The sequence below is a fragment of the Pyrgilauda ruficollis genome, unplaced genomic scaffold (assembly GCF_017590135.1).
Source record: "Pyrgilauda ruficollis isolate IOZ18807 unplaced genomic scaffold, ASM1759013v1 scaffold16, whole genome shotgun sequence".
In the NCBI taxonomy this organism is placed as follows: Eukaryota; Metazoa; Chordata; class Aves; order Passeriformes; family Passeridae; genus Pyrgilauda; species Pyrgilauda ruficollis.
In genome coordinates, this window is record NW_024514764.1 from 14,594,465 (window position 1) to 14,609,659 (window position 15,195).

At 51.1% G+C, this 15,195-nt stretch overlaps 2 protein-coding genes across 2 annotated transcripts in view; one reads left to right on the forward strand and one right to left on the reverse strand.

Moving 5' to 3' along the window:
- The window catches only part of AMDHD2 (amidohydrolase domain containing 2), a 58,653-nt gene extending 45,331 nt beyond the window's left edge, over positions 1 to 13,322 (forward strand). The window contains exon 9 of the mRNA XM_041462540.1: positions 12,314 to 13,322. The gene's annotated coding sequence lies outside the window, so the exon portion shown is untranslated. The remainder of the gene's footprint in view (positions 1 to 12,313) is intronic.
- Positions 1,847 to 14,799, reverse strand: LOC121350838. The gene is made up of 4 exons (XM_041462551.1): positions 13,330 to 14,799; positions 3,665 to 4,671; positions 3,361 to 3,533; positions 1,847 to 2,631 (listed from the first exon to the last, which is right to left on the reverse strand). Exons 2-4 carry the CDS (start codon positions 4,071 to 4,073, stop codon positions 2,254 to 2,256), a joined length of 960 nt encoding a protein of 319 aa, XP_041318485.1. The 5' UTR covers positions 4,074 to 4,671; positions 13,330 to 14,799; the 3' UTR covers positions 1,847 to 2,253.
- Between the last annotated feature and the right edge of the window lie 396 nt (positions 14,800 to 15,195).

Here is a 15,195-nt window from a genome sequence, read left to right on the forward strand (position 1 = left end):
GTGTGTCACCCCCAAAAATATGCCATTCATATCACACAGTGGTGGTAAGTAGGAGGTACTCTGCTTCCAGCACAGTGCGCGGGGCTGGGACCAGGGTTAGGCGACATCTCCACAGGAGAGGGCACATGTGGGCAAGCCACTGGGCTCCAGTGGGGAGGCCCTTGCTTTTGGACCTGTTGCTCACAACAGAAGATGCTGTGGCCACAGGGAAGGGCTCTTCCTTGGAGCAGGATGGAAATGACAGACACCTTAGGATTACCTTGGTGGGAAACACCTTCCATGCTACAACATGACACTACATTAAATAATAACTTGGTGTTCCCTGATGTGGTCAGGAGGCAAACAGCAGCTGAACACTCAGGCTGTACGTATGTCTGAAATAAATGTTACAGTGGATAGGTCATTTAACCAGCCCAGGTAGTTTATTTTTATAAATTTTTGCTGGGGTTTTTTTTAGCACTGGATAAAGGACTGATATGCAAGAGTTAGAAATGAGGAAAGTTCTTAGAATGCATTTGGGAAATAGAAAACCCAGTATATATATATATATAGATATATTTTTTTAATTTTTTTTTAATAATTTAAGAAATAGCCCAAGTCAGATTTAGGGAAGCTCTTTCAGAAACCAATGCAGTTTTAAGTACACATGCCAGGGAACAGCAGTTGTTCTGCTCCTCTTTTTCTCTGAAACATTAAGAGAGACATTGGGAAACTGTGTCTGCTGAGTGCTGGTCATCCAGCCTCTTCTTTTCAAACCTGAGGTGCAGACTAGCTGCCTTGTGCAAAAGAGCAGAGCAACTGATCACGTGTTTTTCTTCATCTGTTGCTTTTCAGACATTCTCAAAATCACACCAAGACCAAAAAGAATGACTGCAGGCAGATGGCAGCAGACTTCTAGCTCTCCTGGGCACAGCTGGGTCTGACAGCCCTGGGCCAGCCACGTGTCCCGGGGAGCAGAGCGGGTGTCCAGCTCCCCCGAGCACCGGGGCTGCTGCACAGACCTGCCACAGGATCTGCATCTGTGCATGCGTGTACAGCTCCGTGTGTGTCTGTGCACAAACACCTCCATTGGTTTTTACCCTTCTTAATTTTGACCTTGGACTCAAAGAGACCTCAGAAACAGGCTGGGGACTTCTCATAGGCACAGGCACAGACAGAAGCCTGCTTGGCTGATGTGGAGGAAGGACACATGCTCTGCCATCCCTTGGGATTCACTACTGGGTGCTGAGCCAAGGCCACCCCCTCAGACCTTTCCTGCTGGCAGGCAAGGCCAGTCTCTGGCCCTTCTGGACTCCACTGCTCAGTGAGGGCCCATCAGCCTCCCCCGTGCCCTTCTGGTTCAGGCAAGGGAGTTCTCAGCATCATGACCTGCTTTGCTGGAGCAGCTCTGCAACACCAGCAGCCTGCTCTAGGGAGAGCCCTTACAACTGGGGATCACAACCAGGAGGGTATCCTGCCCAGGAAAACCGGTTAGAGGAGAGCTGAACACCCAGTTAATCAGGTACTGCCCAGGTGCAACTCTTACTGGTATGGTCCTGCCCGTATCTTGCCAGACAGTGGGCAGCAGCAGTACCAGACTCCAGATCTGCTGGGTTTGTGGGGTGAGGAGGGTGAAATCTGCTCAGTAAAAGATTGTTTCCTACAAGTCTGATCTATCCCTAATGGTGCAGCGGCTGATACCAGGCCCCAACATCATCATGTGTGGAGCGCTGGTCTCACCTCATGGGTTTCTGCACCCTGTGCAGTTCCATGAATGGTGATAGTGACCCAGACAGATCCAGCCTGCTCACGGGCTGGGGTGAGGGGTAGGGAATAGGCAGATACTGATCCCACACTGATTCTGAACCATGGCATAAACACATTTTTACTGAACAAGCTTCTGTGGAGGGGAGGGCAAGATTGATCTTCATGGCATTGACCCTCATGGGAAGGAAGCTTCCTGTATCCTTGGAGTCCCACCTCCCTTCTGTGTCCACGTTAGCTGCATCTTCTCCTTGCAGGCAACTGCCTTCTGCTGAGGTCCATGGGCCCCAGTCAGCTCCAGTGCCACAGGATCAGCAGCACAGGAGGAGCAAGGCCTCAGTCTTCCACTGTCCAGCCTCTTGTGCCAGGCAGTCCCTTCCAGTCAGCAGGGCTGGGAACATGAGGCACCAGGGACGTTCTGCTGGGTGCTGCATGTAATCCTTGGCAGCCTCTGAGAGACAGTTCTTCCACTAGCACAGTACTGCTGCCGCACACAGGCCTTGTGGGGGCTCACATCAGCTCCATCTTGAACTGGCTGAAGTTTGGCATGCTGGGTGAGGGCTCGGCCATGCTGCTGAAGGGGCCGCAGGACTGGGTGGCTGGCACAGCGCCGTGGCTCATGGTGGAGCTGAGCTGCTGCAGTGTCATCAGCACCTCCTGCTGCAGCCGCTGCTGGTGCTCCTGCTGGCGTTCCAGGCGGCACTGCCGCTCCAGCACCGCATGCAGGGCCTGGCTCAGCTTCTGCACCTCCATCTGTACAGCATCCAGCTTCTCGGTGATGGCAGGGCAGCTGGGAGCAGCTGGGGGCACTGGTCCGTCCCAAGCAAGGCTGCGATTTTCTGGATCCACAGAGTTTGGCAAGGCAGTCTGAGTGCTGGCATCTTTGACCTGGAATAGTGGGAGGCAGGAGAGAAGGGAATGTGAAATATTACCAGCTGCACGTTCAATGGCAAATTTAACAAGGGATTAATTCTGCACTTAGCTACAAGGCTCAGAGAAGAGCTCTCAGAGAAAGGCGTCACCTCGCTGCAGACCTCTAGACCTCACCGTGTGCTGCGCTTCAGCCCCACCCAGCCCTTAAGCTGCTGCTCCCCTGCAGCCCCTGGTGCACCATGTTGTTAGCACATGCTGATCCATCCTGGGTGAGTGCCGCTGAACGGCAGTGGGGCTGCCCAAGCTGATGCCAGGCTTGTGTTTGCTCTCTGCAGGGACAGAAACAACATATCCTGGATTTTGATTTATAGCCTTGGGTGGCTGGAAGAACCTCCTGAGATGGTACTGACACCAAGCCTCAAAAAGAGGTTTGTGAGCTGCCAGTTGGAGGCCAGGCCTGGCGTGACTGGCATCTCCATGGCCAGCAGCGAGTGCTGGCTGGAGGCGGGTGGGCGCATGGCCTCCCCCCCACCCAGAGGGGCTTCCCAGATATATTTGCCAAGTGTCAGGGTTAGCACTGCTGGGGAGTGCAGCTAGTAGAGGCTGGGGGTACTCTGGGAGCCTTTCACCCCCAGAAGCCTGCCCCACGACATGGTGTAGATGCAGCAGGGTTCTGTGCAGGGCTGGCCTGGTGGCAGCAGCTCCTGGCTGGAGCAGATGGACTCTCCCATTCTGCCATCCTACCTTTTTCTGCAAGAGGATAGCCCTGTCCACTGTCTTCTTTTTCACCATCAGGGCTGAGTTCTGGGTGGGAGGCATGACCAGCTGCCCTCGGCTGGGCAGTGGCTGGGGCAGGGGGGCAAGGCCCCCCAGAGCAGTCCCTGGAGCCAGGGCTGTGCCTGAGGAGCTGTCATCACCTGCAACAACAGAGAGAGAAACACCTCAAAAGGAGATCCTTGGGGGGTCTCCAGTGGGGAATGGGGCCCTTTCATGAGCCCACCAGTGCCAGGAAGTGGCCATGGTAAACCCCAGTGGAGCCAGGCCTTACCATTTCCAGGGGCCAGCCCCGTAGCCACAGTGTCCCCAAGCTGCCCACCGTCCTTGCGGAGTGAGGCCACACTGACAATCTGGATGCCTTCCTTGGTGTCCTGGCTGCCAGCACTGCAGGGCGCCTGGCTGCCCATAGGATCCCCGGTGGGCAGTGCAGGGTGCTGGGTGCCCAGCAGCCTGGGGGGCTCAGCCTCATGCCCCTGCAGCGGGGGCCAGGGCTGGTCCCCATCCCAGCCAGGTGCCACTGACCCCGGCTCCACACTCTTCCTCTTGAGGAAGAGGTACACGGCCTGCGGCGTCACCCGGATGTCATCCAGCTCCAGCACCTTCTTGATCTTGCGGAAGCTCAGCCCAGCCCTGCGCAGCTCCACGATCCTCCTCTTGGCATGGTCATCCAGCCGGCCCATTGCTGCCGGGACTCCTCCTGTGCCCGGCACCTACATCCCCGGAGTGCATCCGTGGTGGGGATGCTGGCACCCCCCAGGCAGCTCTATGCCCCGTGATGGTGCTCAGGCTCAGCTAGTGCCTTGCTGCCAGGCTCCTGGTCCTTGCTCTGAGTCCATGTGGTGCCATCCCCAGCAGTGACACAGTTCCCAGGTGGAAAGGGTGAAGGAGGTGGCTCTTCCCACCAGAGTGAATATGGACAGCCCCACGCCTGTCCCTCGCTCACGTGGAGCCCCTTTAGAGAGAGGGGTCCAGCTTGGTCCCCCAGTCTGCCAAGGGCACAGAGGATGGTGATGGGCTTGGCTCTTCCCAGTGTCCTGAACTGGATATCAATCCCACCCTGCCAGCAGCAGTGAGGAATCAGAAGCAGCAACTCAGTGTCTCAGGAAGCCTGGAGAGAGTCCTGGCAAGTGATGGGTCATCGCACGAGGCTGGCAGGACTCCACTGTGTCTCCCTGGTGGCCCAAAAGGTCACGGCAAGCAGAACTGTAGAAACTCCACGTGGGAACTGCTGGTGCTGCAGAGCCTGCCCTTGGGTCTGGGGAGGACACCGTCCTGTACCTTTGGGAGAAGCAAATGCAATCACTGATGCACTTGTAAAGAAGGCACAGCTATAAATATAATGGCTGCACTTCCTGTGCTTCCTCTCTCACACCAGGTACATGCCTGTACCACACAGGGATATACCTTATATATGTCTATACATGCACATGTATGTGTCTGCACAACTATGGTGGAGAGTATTTTCCACTTTCTACCAAATTCCTTAATCTGCAGCATTTCTTGGACCCTCAGTGCTTCAGCTGCTCCCTAAAGGACATACTTTTAGTTTTCACTTCACCAAAATAAATATCTTCCAGGAATTCGCAGAAGGCAGCAAAACGCTTCCAATTAGAGACTACCTCAAATGGCTGCTGCCAAGCAGATGTGATATAGGAACTTTTTCCAAACCACACGCCCCAAGGTACATGTGGATCTTAAAAAAGACAATAATGTGTTATGTTGGCCAAGAAGGCACAAAGACTATTGGACATCAGCCTCAGGGAGAAATTGAGTCAATTTGATAGAGTTTTGGCCCTCTGCATCTTACTTGTTCCATGGCAAAAGAAAGACACATTAGCTGCAAAGATGTAGGCTCTACTTTGATCCAGCTCTGTTTATGTCTAGAGGCCACCTCGTGCCCTGCTTGTGTGCATTAGGGACCTTGTAGAGAAGAGCTGGGGCAGTGGGTATGTGGGTATTGGAAAACACACGTCCTTGGATGCGGACAGTACAATTGCAGAGCAAGAGCAAAAGGTCAGAAATTCTCAACCTTCCCCACATCAAAGGAAGATGCTCCAAGGAGACCACCACCTTAAAGCTGCACGCGTGAGGAGTTTGAGCTCTGGCAATATACTCTGCCCTCCTCCCACAGTGTCTCCAGCCAGAGGACTGGAGTATCCGAGCAGCTGGTGACAGAAACATATAATTTACATAAATGCCAGGAAAGGCAACAGCCATGGCTGCAGCCTTCACCCAGCCTCCACAGGGAAGATGAGGAGAGCACCCTGGAGGAGCACCAACTCCACACTGCATCTCCTCCAGCTTCTTCTCCACTGAAGGTGTTGCTCTCTGTGTACCAGACCCATGTCCCAAATCCCTCCTGCTCATCCCCTTCAGCCCTTCCCCAGCCCTCGACTGAGATCCCACCGCCCTGCCCTGCTTTCCTGGGCTTGGGGAAAGTTCATCGGAGGCACAGACCATCCCTGCTCCACTAATCCCACATAAGTTCAGCATTCCCAATTCACAGTGTTCCCTCAGAACCCTCCATTTGTTGGAGGAGCAGCAGGATGAGGAGTTTGGCCAGGATGGCTTCAGGGCAAGGATATGGACAGCAGCTCCCTGGAGATACCATCAATGCTCAAGGCTTCACCCAAGCTCCTTATCCTTCAAGAACAGCATTTGCCTCTGCAGGAGGGCTTTAAAAAAAAAAAATCTATTTACTGATCAGAGGTAGACCAAGACCTGAAAAGCCATTTCAGAGAACACGCTGCAAAACAGGCTGGGGGTCAGAATCCAGCAGCTGAGCAGGAGATGCAAGCAGCAAGTGCAGGCATAAGTGCAGGTCAAAAACCAGCTCCAACCCTGCTCACTTACACCTTGAGGGCAGACAAAGTGCACAACAGCTACTCCACCCCTGTCAGGTATGGCAAAAGGGTTACCAGTGAAAGCAACATGAGTCTATTCCATAAAATACAGTATTACAGCAACTTCCTCCAAGATCACAGAATCACAGAAATCAGCTAGGTTGGAAAAGACCTCTGAGTGCAACCTTTGACTGATCAACACCCTGCCAATTAGACCACGGCACTAAGTGCCACATCCAGTCTTTTCTTAAACACCTCCAGGGATGGTGACTCCACATGTCCCTGGGCAGCCTATTCCAATGCCTGACAACCCTTCCTGTGAAGAAATTAGAAATTTTTCCTGATGTCCAACCTCCCGTGATGACTCCTCCCCTGGCTCAGCCTGAAGCTATGTCCTTGTCCTGTCACTAGTTCACTGGGAGAAGAAGCCTTTCAGGTAGTTGTACAGAGTCATAAGGTTACCCCTGAGCCTCCTTTTCTCCAGGCTAAACAACCCCAGCTCCCTCACGCATTCCTCATAAGATTTACCCTCTAGATCCTTCCCCAGCTTCACTGTCATTCTCTGGACTCACTCCAGCACCTCATTCTCTCTCCTGATTTGAGGAAACCAGAATGCTTTGGATGGAAAGGGACCTTAAAACCCATCTTGTTCCACTCCCTGCCATGGACAGGGACACCTTCCACCATCTCAGGTTCATACAAGCCCTGTCCAACCTGGCCTTGAACACTTCCAGGGGCAGCCACAGCTTCTCTGGGCAACCTGTGCCAGGGCCTCACCACCCTCACAGGGAAGACTTTCTTCCTAATATTTCATCTAAACCTACTCTCTGACAGCTTGAAGCCATTCTCCCTTGTCCTATTTCCAGATGCCCTTGTAAAAAGTATCTCTTCATGCTCCTTGTAAGCTCCCTTCAACTACTGGAAGGCCAACTCATAAGATCCCACAGTCAGCCCTTGCAACAGCCTGGTCTGGCTCCATCTCTGCTTATAACTTTATTTATCAGGTCTTGCTGCAAACTCACAGTTTTCCTGTACTAAATGTGCTCCCCATTTCCAGACTGAGTCAATCACGTTCTCCTCTTTCTCCCTCTCCAGAGGGTATTTTCCTCAGGGAGCTGCAGCCTGTGCAATGCACACACCTTATCAACTTACACATTCACAATAGAGATGAGATCTTTACACTCACCTGGCCTTCAAGGTGTTTGTTACTCTCCAATAATTTTTGCACAAGGAAAAACAAAAATCAGTTCAATGAGAGGGAAAGATTCAAGGATTTTCCTAGACCTGTAACTGATGAGGTTCCCTTTGCTTTCCACGGCCAGGCTGGAAGTGACATGGTTCCTATAATGGTTTCTTACACCACTTGGGAAAAGTTAATTCCAGTGCTGGTTTTGCAGGAGGATAGGAAAAAGGAGCACATTTGTGTAAGAAAATTCACAGCAATTGTGGGAGCTCACCCTCTGCATCTAATGCTTTCCATTTCTGTGGATATCAGGAACACAGAGAGGGTTCATCTCCTCCAGAAAATCCTGAAACAGTCTCATCTGGACTGACTCAACTGCTGCTATTTCTAAAATAGAGTAGCACCACAAAATTGGCTTGGCTGCCATTTCCATGCAAAGACCGGGTGCCATGAGCTGAGTGTGGGCAATAGAAGTCCCCTGTTCTGAAATCCTGCTTGCCTCTGCTTCCCTGGCTGTCACACTGTGTTCCAGCCACAGCTGCAAGTCCTTTGGCAAACCCAGATTCAGCAGCCACAGATTTTTCCCCTGCAAGCTGCAATGGCTTTTCATGGTATGAAAGTGTCTTCCTGCCACACCCCTTGTGTTTTGCAGTGGGATGAGGATCCCTGGGGGAAGATGTGGTGACTAGATCACTCAGTTTACTTAGTTCCAATCAGAGAGGGCTGTCATGCAGCACCACAGGCTACAAGTTTTTCCCTTTAGTGGGTTGGCTTCTGAGACCTCACACAGCCAGCTGGACATACACATTTGTCTTGCTACACCACCACACCTGCAACAGGAATTTTACTCCAGCCTGCCAATTTAGGTGTCTGTCCAAATTTCAGATTAGCCACCCTTTCTTCAGCTGCTGCTGAATGCTTGCAATGTCTGAGGTCTTTATGTACTTAGTTGTAGCTGAGGAAGGCCCTTTACCCCAGTATTACTGCTGATAACGCTCTATTCCATAACTCTGCATGCAGCTATAGCCACAGAAACACAGCCTAGAGCCTGGAGCAGCCTTCCCATCACCAGGATTGTTTCCTTAGTTCCCATACGCTCTGGCCCAGATAATACTACATACAAAATGAAACAGCCTCAAGAGAGGAGGAGAAAGAAGACAGCATGCTCCAGACTTCCTTTCAGAGCAGAGTGGATTTAAGGTCTAAAAAAGAGGAAGAGCATGAATTCAGTCTTCCTGCAACCCAAGTGATGTAACCACTAGCCTTAAGCCAAGCAAGCTCTTCCTCTGCACAACCTGTTGCTGTGCTTGTGCAAGCCCCCACTCCAGAAGGTGAACCTGAGAGAGAGGATCTCCCCAGTGTCCCTCCTGCACGTCCTTGGGGTAGAGCTCCCTCACCTGCCTGCACACACATCCACCCCAGCCACTGCACCTGTCTCTCCCACAGTTCTTCTGGCTGATTACCTGGCTTTGAATGCCAAATTCCCCAAGAGCAAAACATTAGCTGTGTGACCGTGGAGCTGGCTCATGTCTGGGAAGATTAACTTCTCCCTTTTGTCTCACAACTGCTCTTGGACTCAGGCAGTTTTTATCCTAGGGAGGTACAAGCAAAGCTGCTTCTAGAATTCGTGCTGAGGTGAAGCAAGGAAGAGTTAATCCTTCAACAGACATGGCAAAGGTCACTGTGCTACCCTGGGGCTGTGTTTTCTCAATGGCTGTTTCAGCTGCATCAAACCTGTGGCCAGCCTGGCCCACGAGATGGAACAGCCTCGAAGACATGGAGGCATGTATGTACAGATGGCCCTAATCAGAGCAACAAGATCCCATCCACTATTTCAGCAGCAGCAAAGTCAGGAGGCAGCAAGAACAGAGGTGCAGCAACAGGTTTCACCAGAGAGACAAACTGCTGATACTGAGAACAGATGTGAATGAAGAGGAGGAAGGAGAGAAGCAAAAGCTGTGACCCACAGGGAGCATGAAGATGCAGAGCAAGAAGATCCAGCTCATTGTCTGGTCTCAGCAATTGAAAACAGACACTTTATGTTGTTAACATCCCAAAGCATGTTGAGCTTAAGGGCTTGCTGTGCCACACAGTGCAAATACTCCTGCCCTAAGAAGGTCCATGTCAGATCATGAAGAACAAAGTTGGATGTGGCTATGTCTCTTTCCTTTCAATGCTCTTTGTACAGTGCAAGGCCGGTTTACCAAGACATGGCAAACAGTTACCATTCACAATCGATTCAGTGTTGCCAAAAGGGGATCCATCCTCATGGACCTTGTAAAAAGACACAAGCCAAATCTGTCAGATCTGGGCCTTGTGATTACGAACAGCTCGACAAGGTTCTCTTGCCCACACTTTCCTTTGTGTCTGATTTCCAGACCTCCTTCTCAGACCCCCCAGCACAGCCTGGAGCAGCTGCAAGCAGCTGGGGAGGGACACTCATTCATCTTGTTTAGTTTTCTTGCTTTCCTGTAGTGTTCTGAATAGCTGCTGCAAAACCTGGCAAGACAAGTCCTTTTTCACTCTGCATCAGCTTGGAAGGGAAAATAATTATTATAAACATCTCCCAGAAGGGAGACAGGGAAGACAGTGCTGGTTTATGGGATTCAGATATAGATTCAGACAGCAAGAAATATATCAAGTAGAGCAAAGGAATTGTGGAAGGAGTGAGTCTGCTAGGGATGCCCAAATCCTCACCCTGCAGAGAACTGTGCTCTGAACACAGTCATGTGTCCATGGGGAGGACAATCCTCCACTGGGCTTCCTGCCCTCCGAGTCCTGGTCCAGCGCCTGCCTGGCACAGCTCGGAAGGGACATGGATAATTCTTTGCTATTGATGCAGAGAACAGTTTCACTGCAGTAGGGACAGACTGGGAAGTCGTAGCTCTGCGGAGACAGGTAATCAGAAAAGGCTCACAGAATCACAGGACACCCCGAGTTGGAAGCGACCCACAAGGATCACTGAGTCCAACTCCTGGCCCTGCACAGGACAGCCCCAAGAACAGCAATGAGCTGCCCAAGGTGGTTCAGTGGAACTTAGCCCAGAAAAAGATGAATGGTGTTAGGTGTCCAATGCTGAAATGTTGCCAATGCAGAAAGATCTGTGCCAGGGGAAAATGGTCATTTCTCCTAGGCTACAATTTTACTCAGTGCCACTGTTCTGTGGGATTTGCCAAGCCTTATGGAAGCAATAACATTATCTAACAGCACGCAGCATCCCACCTTACCTGTGTACCTGACCCTTTCTTTGTAAAACTGGTGAAGGAGCAGCTCTGTTACAGGTTTTATCAAAAGGTGATGGGTCAGATGAATTTAGACAGTGCTGCTGCTACCTGAGGCATGCTGGCTCCCCTCTGAAGGGATAACCTCAGAAGAAGATTTTAATCAAGTTGCACTTGAGACATCAGAATGGCAGAGAGAAAGGGTTGGGTCTGGCCCAGGATTTGAAGTGAGCTGTTTAGAGCCCATAGCTCGGTTTGCTCTGTCACCTGCTCTGACAACAGCTGTGCTTTCAGAGCAGTTGAGGAGCTACCACTGCCTGGCCACACTTTAAAAATCAGATCCTAACATGGAAAACATAAAAATTTATGGTTCTACTTTAAGATTTTCAGAATGGGAACACTGAAGAAAGCTGGATCTCCACAAGGTTTTTTAAACAGTTTTGGGGGTTGCAAAAAAAAAAATATTTTTTTGAGTACAATGGTACACAAAGTTTGCCCTTGCCTCAGACAATGCTACTGCAGCCTGGAGCTCATTGGGGAACAGGGTATAGAGATATGGTGGAAAGATAAAGTGTGTTGGGATGTTTGGGATCACAGGGTAACAACACTGTGTTAGTGTTATTAGTACTGTTACCTCACCTTTGAGGGGAGAAAGGGAACAGTATCGGGAATACTGGAAAATCCTCCCTTATTGGTGAATGGGTCCCAGGCCATACACCACAGAGCAGAGACACTGTATAAAATCACACTGATAGCCTTGAACAAAAGGCTTTGCACTGGATCAACTCTCCCACAGCCCAAAACCCAGAGGTCACCCTCAACATTTTTACCTGGTGTGACAAACTCAGCATGGTTGTGATGCTGTGTCTGGTAAAGGTTAGGTACGTATTAAGAAATTATTTGGAGCATCCAAACATGATATTAAGAACTGTGGAACCACAGCTTGAAGGAACAAGATGCTTTCACAGAGCATCTAGTGGCCTGTGGGAGAGGAGCAGGCTAGATTTCACATTCTGGCTCCAAAATCTATCTTTGCCCTCACACTGAACAAATTCATCAAGTGAACTTTAGTATTCAGACAAGAACAATAAATGGCAAGTGTCTCACTGTCCTGCCTTTACCTGTGCCTCTCTGGAAAGCATTAGGTACTTGCAGTCACTGCTCTCCACAGACACAGCCCTTCCAGCAGAGAGAGCTGCACTGGCTGCACCACAAGCACACCTTGAATTTCTAATCTTTCACGTGCCTTAAGAGCAAACAAATAAATCACTGCAAAACGTAACATACTATTTATTCCTTGTGGTGAAACCAGGACGTTTGCCTAAGTTTAGCATTGAGCAGGTATATTCCAACAGCATCAGGACAGAAGAGTGTTGCAGGAGAATGAGCATCAAGGCACAGTTTTTAAGCTAAAAGCCCTGAAATATACAAATGTATGCACTGACACATCCAGAGGCAGACAGTCATGAAGTCCTAAACCTGTTCGTGGCCTAGCTACCAGTGTGCACTGCAAGAATAGCCTTAGAGCTCAAGAGAGGGCCAGTTGTTCAGAAACTATGGCAGATACTTAACAGACCTGTAAGTATTTCAACTAAATTGCTAAATTCACACCCTTCTGTAGATTAGAGAGAAATGCCAAAATGTCCTATTTTTGTTGTTCCAAATCTATGTAGCTACTCAACAACTGGAAGCAGCCATTGGAAACTCTCTCAACTCCCTGCAATGACAACTAAGGCTGTTTCTACACATTTGGATGAAAAGTTTCCAAGTCCTCAGAAGACAAATGCCCCACCCTGCAATTCCTCTAAGGAAGCAACAGAGACTGTATCCTCTGGAGCCACACACGCACCTACCCTACTCTCACAGAAGTGCAGGAGTGACAGACTGAACAGGAGGCAGGCCAAAGACCTCGCAGCACAGGGAAAACAGCAGCACCCGGAGGCTGTGGGCTGAGCTCGTGCTGCAGTGCAATCCCCACGAATGCTAAGCAATGCCGGCTACAGGGGGCTCACACCTCGCCGTGATAAAGGAATGCCAGTGTTGCTGCGGGCAGAATGACCCGCTGATCACCTGGATCTCCGGGGCCTCAAGGAGAGCTCTCTGTAGTTGCCACCAGAACCCAAAGCCAATTAATAGGAAGGACAAATGAAGCAAGTTGCAAGTCGGCGCAGCACACGGGACAAGCGCGCTCAGCCTCAGGCAGCGTTTAGCGACAATCAGCCCCAACCCACGGGCAGCGGAGCAGAGCAGCTCACCTGCGGAGGTGGCTGTAAGTGGCCTGTCCTCAGCAGAAGCCTGGGAATGCACGAGGGAAGGGACAAAAAAAGCACTGAAGTATGAGCCAAAAGCAGCGCTCACACAGCTCTGTTATTTCACCTCCTGCTCGTCCACCAACACATGGGCAGTATCTAAAGGAATCTACACTTCGCTGGAAAATTGCTGGGCAGGCTCCTGAGTTTAAGAGGCGGCTGGAGGACAGCACTTCAGATCGGGCATGCCACTCCCAGCTCCGACACCGAACATCAGCACCGCACCAGCCTCCGCACGGCCGCGGGCCCGGAGCCCTGTCCTGCTGCACCTTCCCTGTGCCCGCACCACTGCCGGCAGTTCCTCTCAGCCTTCCCCACGCCACTCCCAGCACCCAAACGAGCTCAATGCACGGAAGCAAATGGGCAGAGCACCCACGTACAGGGACTCCCGACGGCTGCCGGGGTCCTCTCAGGCGACGGCACCAACTCGCTGCCGCGTTCTCCGGCGGCCGGGAGCAGCCAGCGCAGCCCAGCTCTACCGCAGCCAACTTTCAGGGAAGCGGCTGTTTGAAAACCTCCTGTCGTCTTTGTTCGGTTGGGGCAGAGCCAGCAAGGGCTGCCGGGAAGGTCACCCAAGCGGACACCGATGTACAGGAAGGGCGGAGCCCTTCTCGTAACCCTTTCGGGGCAGCGGCGCTGCAGGGCCGCCAGGAGCGGCTTCACCTTAGGGCACAGACCCGTCTGTCCCGTCCCGGAGCACAGCCCTGGCGTGGCTGGTCACACCCGTGCCAGAGCATGGAGGAGAAGCCTCACAGGAGGCAGCGCTGCCGTCCCCACAGGTCCCCTCCAGCCCTGGAAGCACCAGCTCGGTCCCTGCGGGGGATGGTGGCTGCCGTGCCAGCCGTGCTCCGGCGGCGGGCAGGGGCCACAGCGGGGCCATTGCCTCTGAAACTGCAGCGGACAGTGCTCTGAGCTGCTCTCATCTCTGCTAGTGCCCCCAAATGAGATGTTAAAACGTCTCTCTTCGTTCACGCCTGGCTTAAAGGCTCAGTCCTGCCAGCTGCTGGCAGCCCCTGGCAGCGGATCAGAGCCGCCGGACCCCGTCCTGGGGCTGGCCCTGCGGCCGCAGCCCTGCGCGAGCCTGCTTCAGCTAACCGCTGCCAGCAAACTTTTACAGTAGTATTACTTTTCTGCTGGGTCAGTGACCTTACCCGCCCACCCCTGGAGAGATGATAGCTGTTATGAGAATAAGGGCGTGCAGGATTTTGGGATCAGTTAGCCTTTATGGCTTTGCCATAACTGAGAGAGAAAAATGTTAAACACTGAGTGCAGACAGGTTAGGCTCTGCTCCCAGCGAACACGGGACAGGATAAGGGGAAGTGGCCTCAAGTTGTACCAGGGGTGGTTTCGTTTGGATATGTTATAAATACATATTATATTGTTGTATTTTCACAAATATTAAGATGAATGCTACGTGTACAATGTTAAAATAACTTTGCTTTTATTTCTGCTATTAACAAAAACTTAGACATGGTAGTAGTGGTAGCTGATATCATTAAGAGTGAGCTGTCTCTTTAGTCGGGATAACATCCAGTGAACATGTCCTGAGGATCCTGCTATTGATATGCCAACTATCAGCATCTGCCGTCTGAAGGAAGCATGGATCAAGGCCCAACATGGAAGTGACAAAGAGAACGGACCAAAACCACAGCCAAGAAACACGCGTACTCTCAAAACCAAGACCAAGGAGGGACCATGCGAAATGGAATAGGTAAGCTAGTTTATAGAGAAATATGAATATGCATAAATTCTGTGAATACGCAACAGGCTGATTTAATGGAGAAGGTATTTGAGAGGTCTCTCCGAAGATAAGTGTGCTCTTGGATGATTTTAACCCTTTCCTTTATTTCTGTCTCCTACTGTCTTTTTATTAAACTTTTTAAATTTTACCAGGAAAGTGAACCTCGTTTTCCACAGATAGTAGAGATATACTCCTCGCAGAATGGGTGGTCAGGCACTAGAAGAGGCTGCCCAGGACAGTGGCAGAATCACCATCTCTGGAAGCGTTCAAAAAATGTAGATGTGGCATCTGGGGACGTGGTTTAGTGGTGGCCTTGGCAGCACTGTGGGAATGGCATTGGCATTAGACTCAGTGATCTTAGAGGACTTTTCCAACCTGAATGATTCCATAATTCTAAGCTCATCACGACAGTCTACTAATAGTCCTCATTTGACATAATGCAGTTTCTCATTGAACCCATGTAAACTTTTAGCAGACTACAAAATTGCCTGTGAGAAATCTGCCC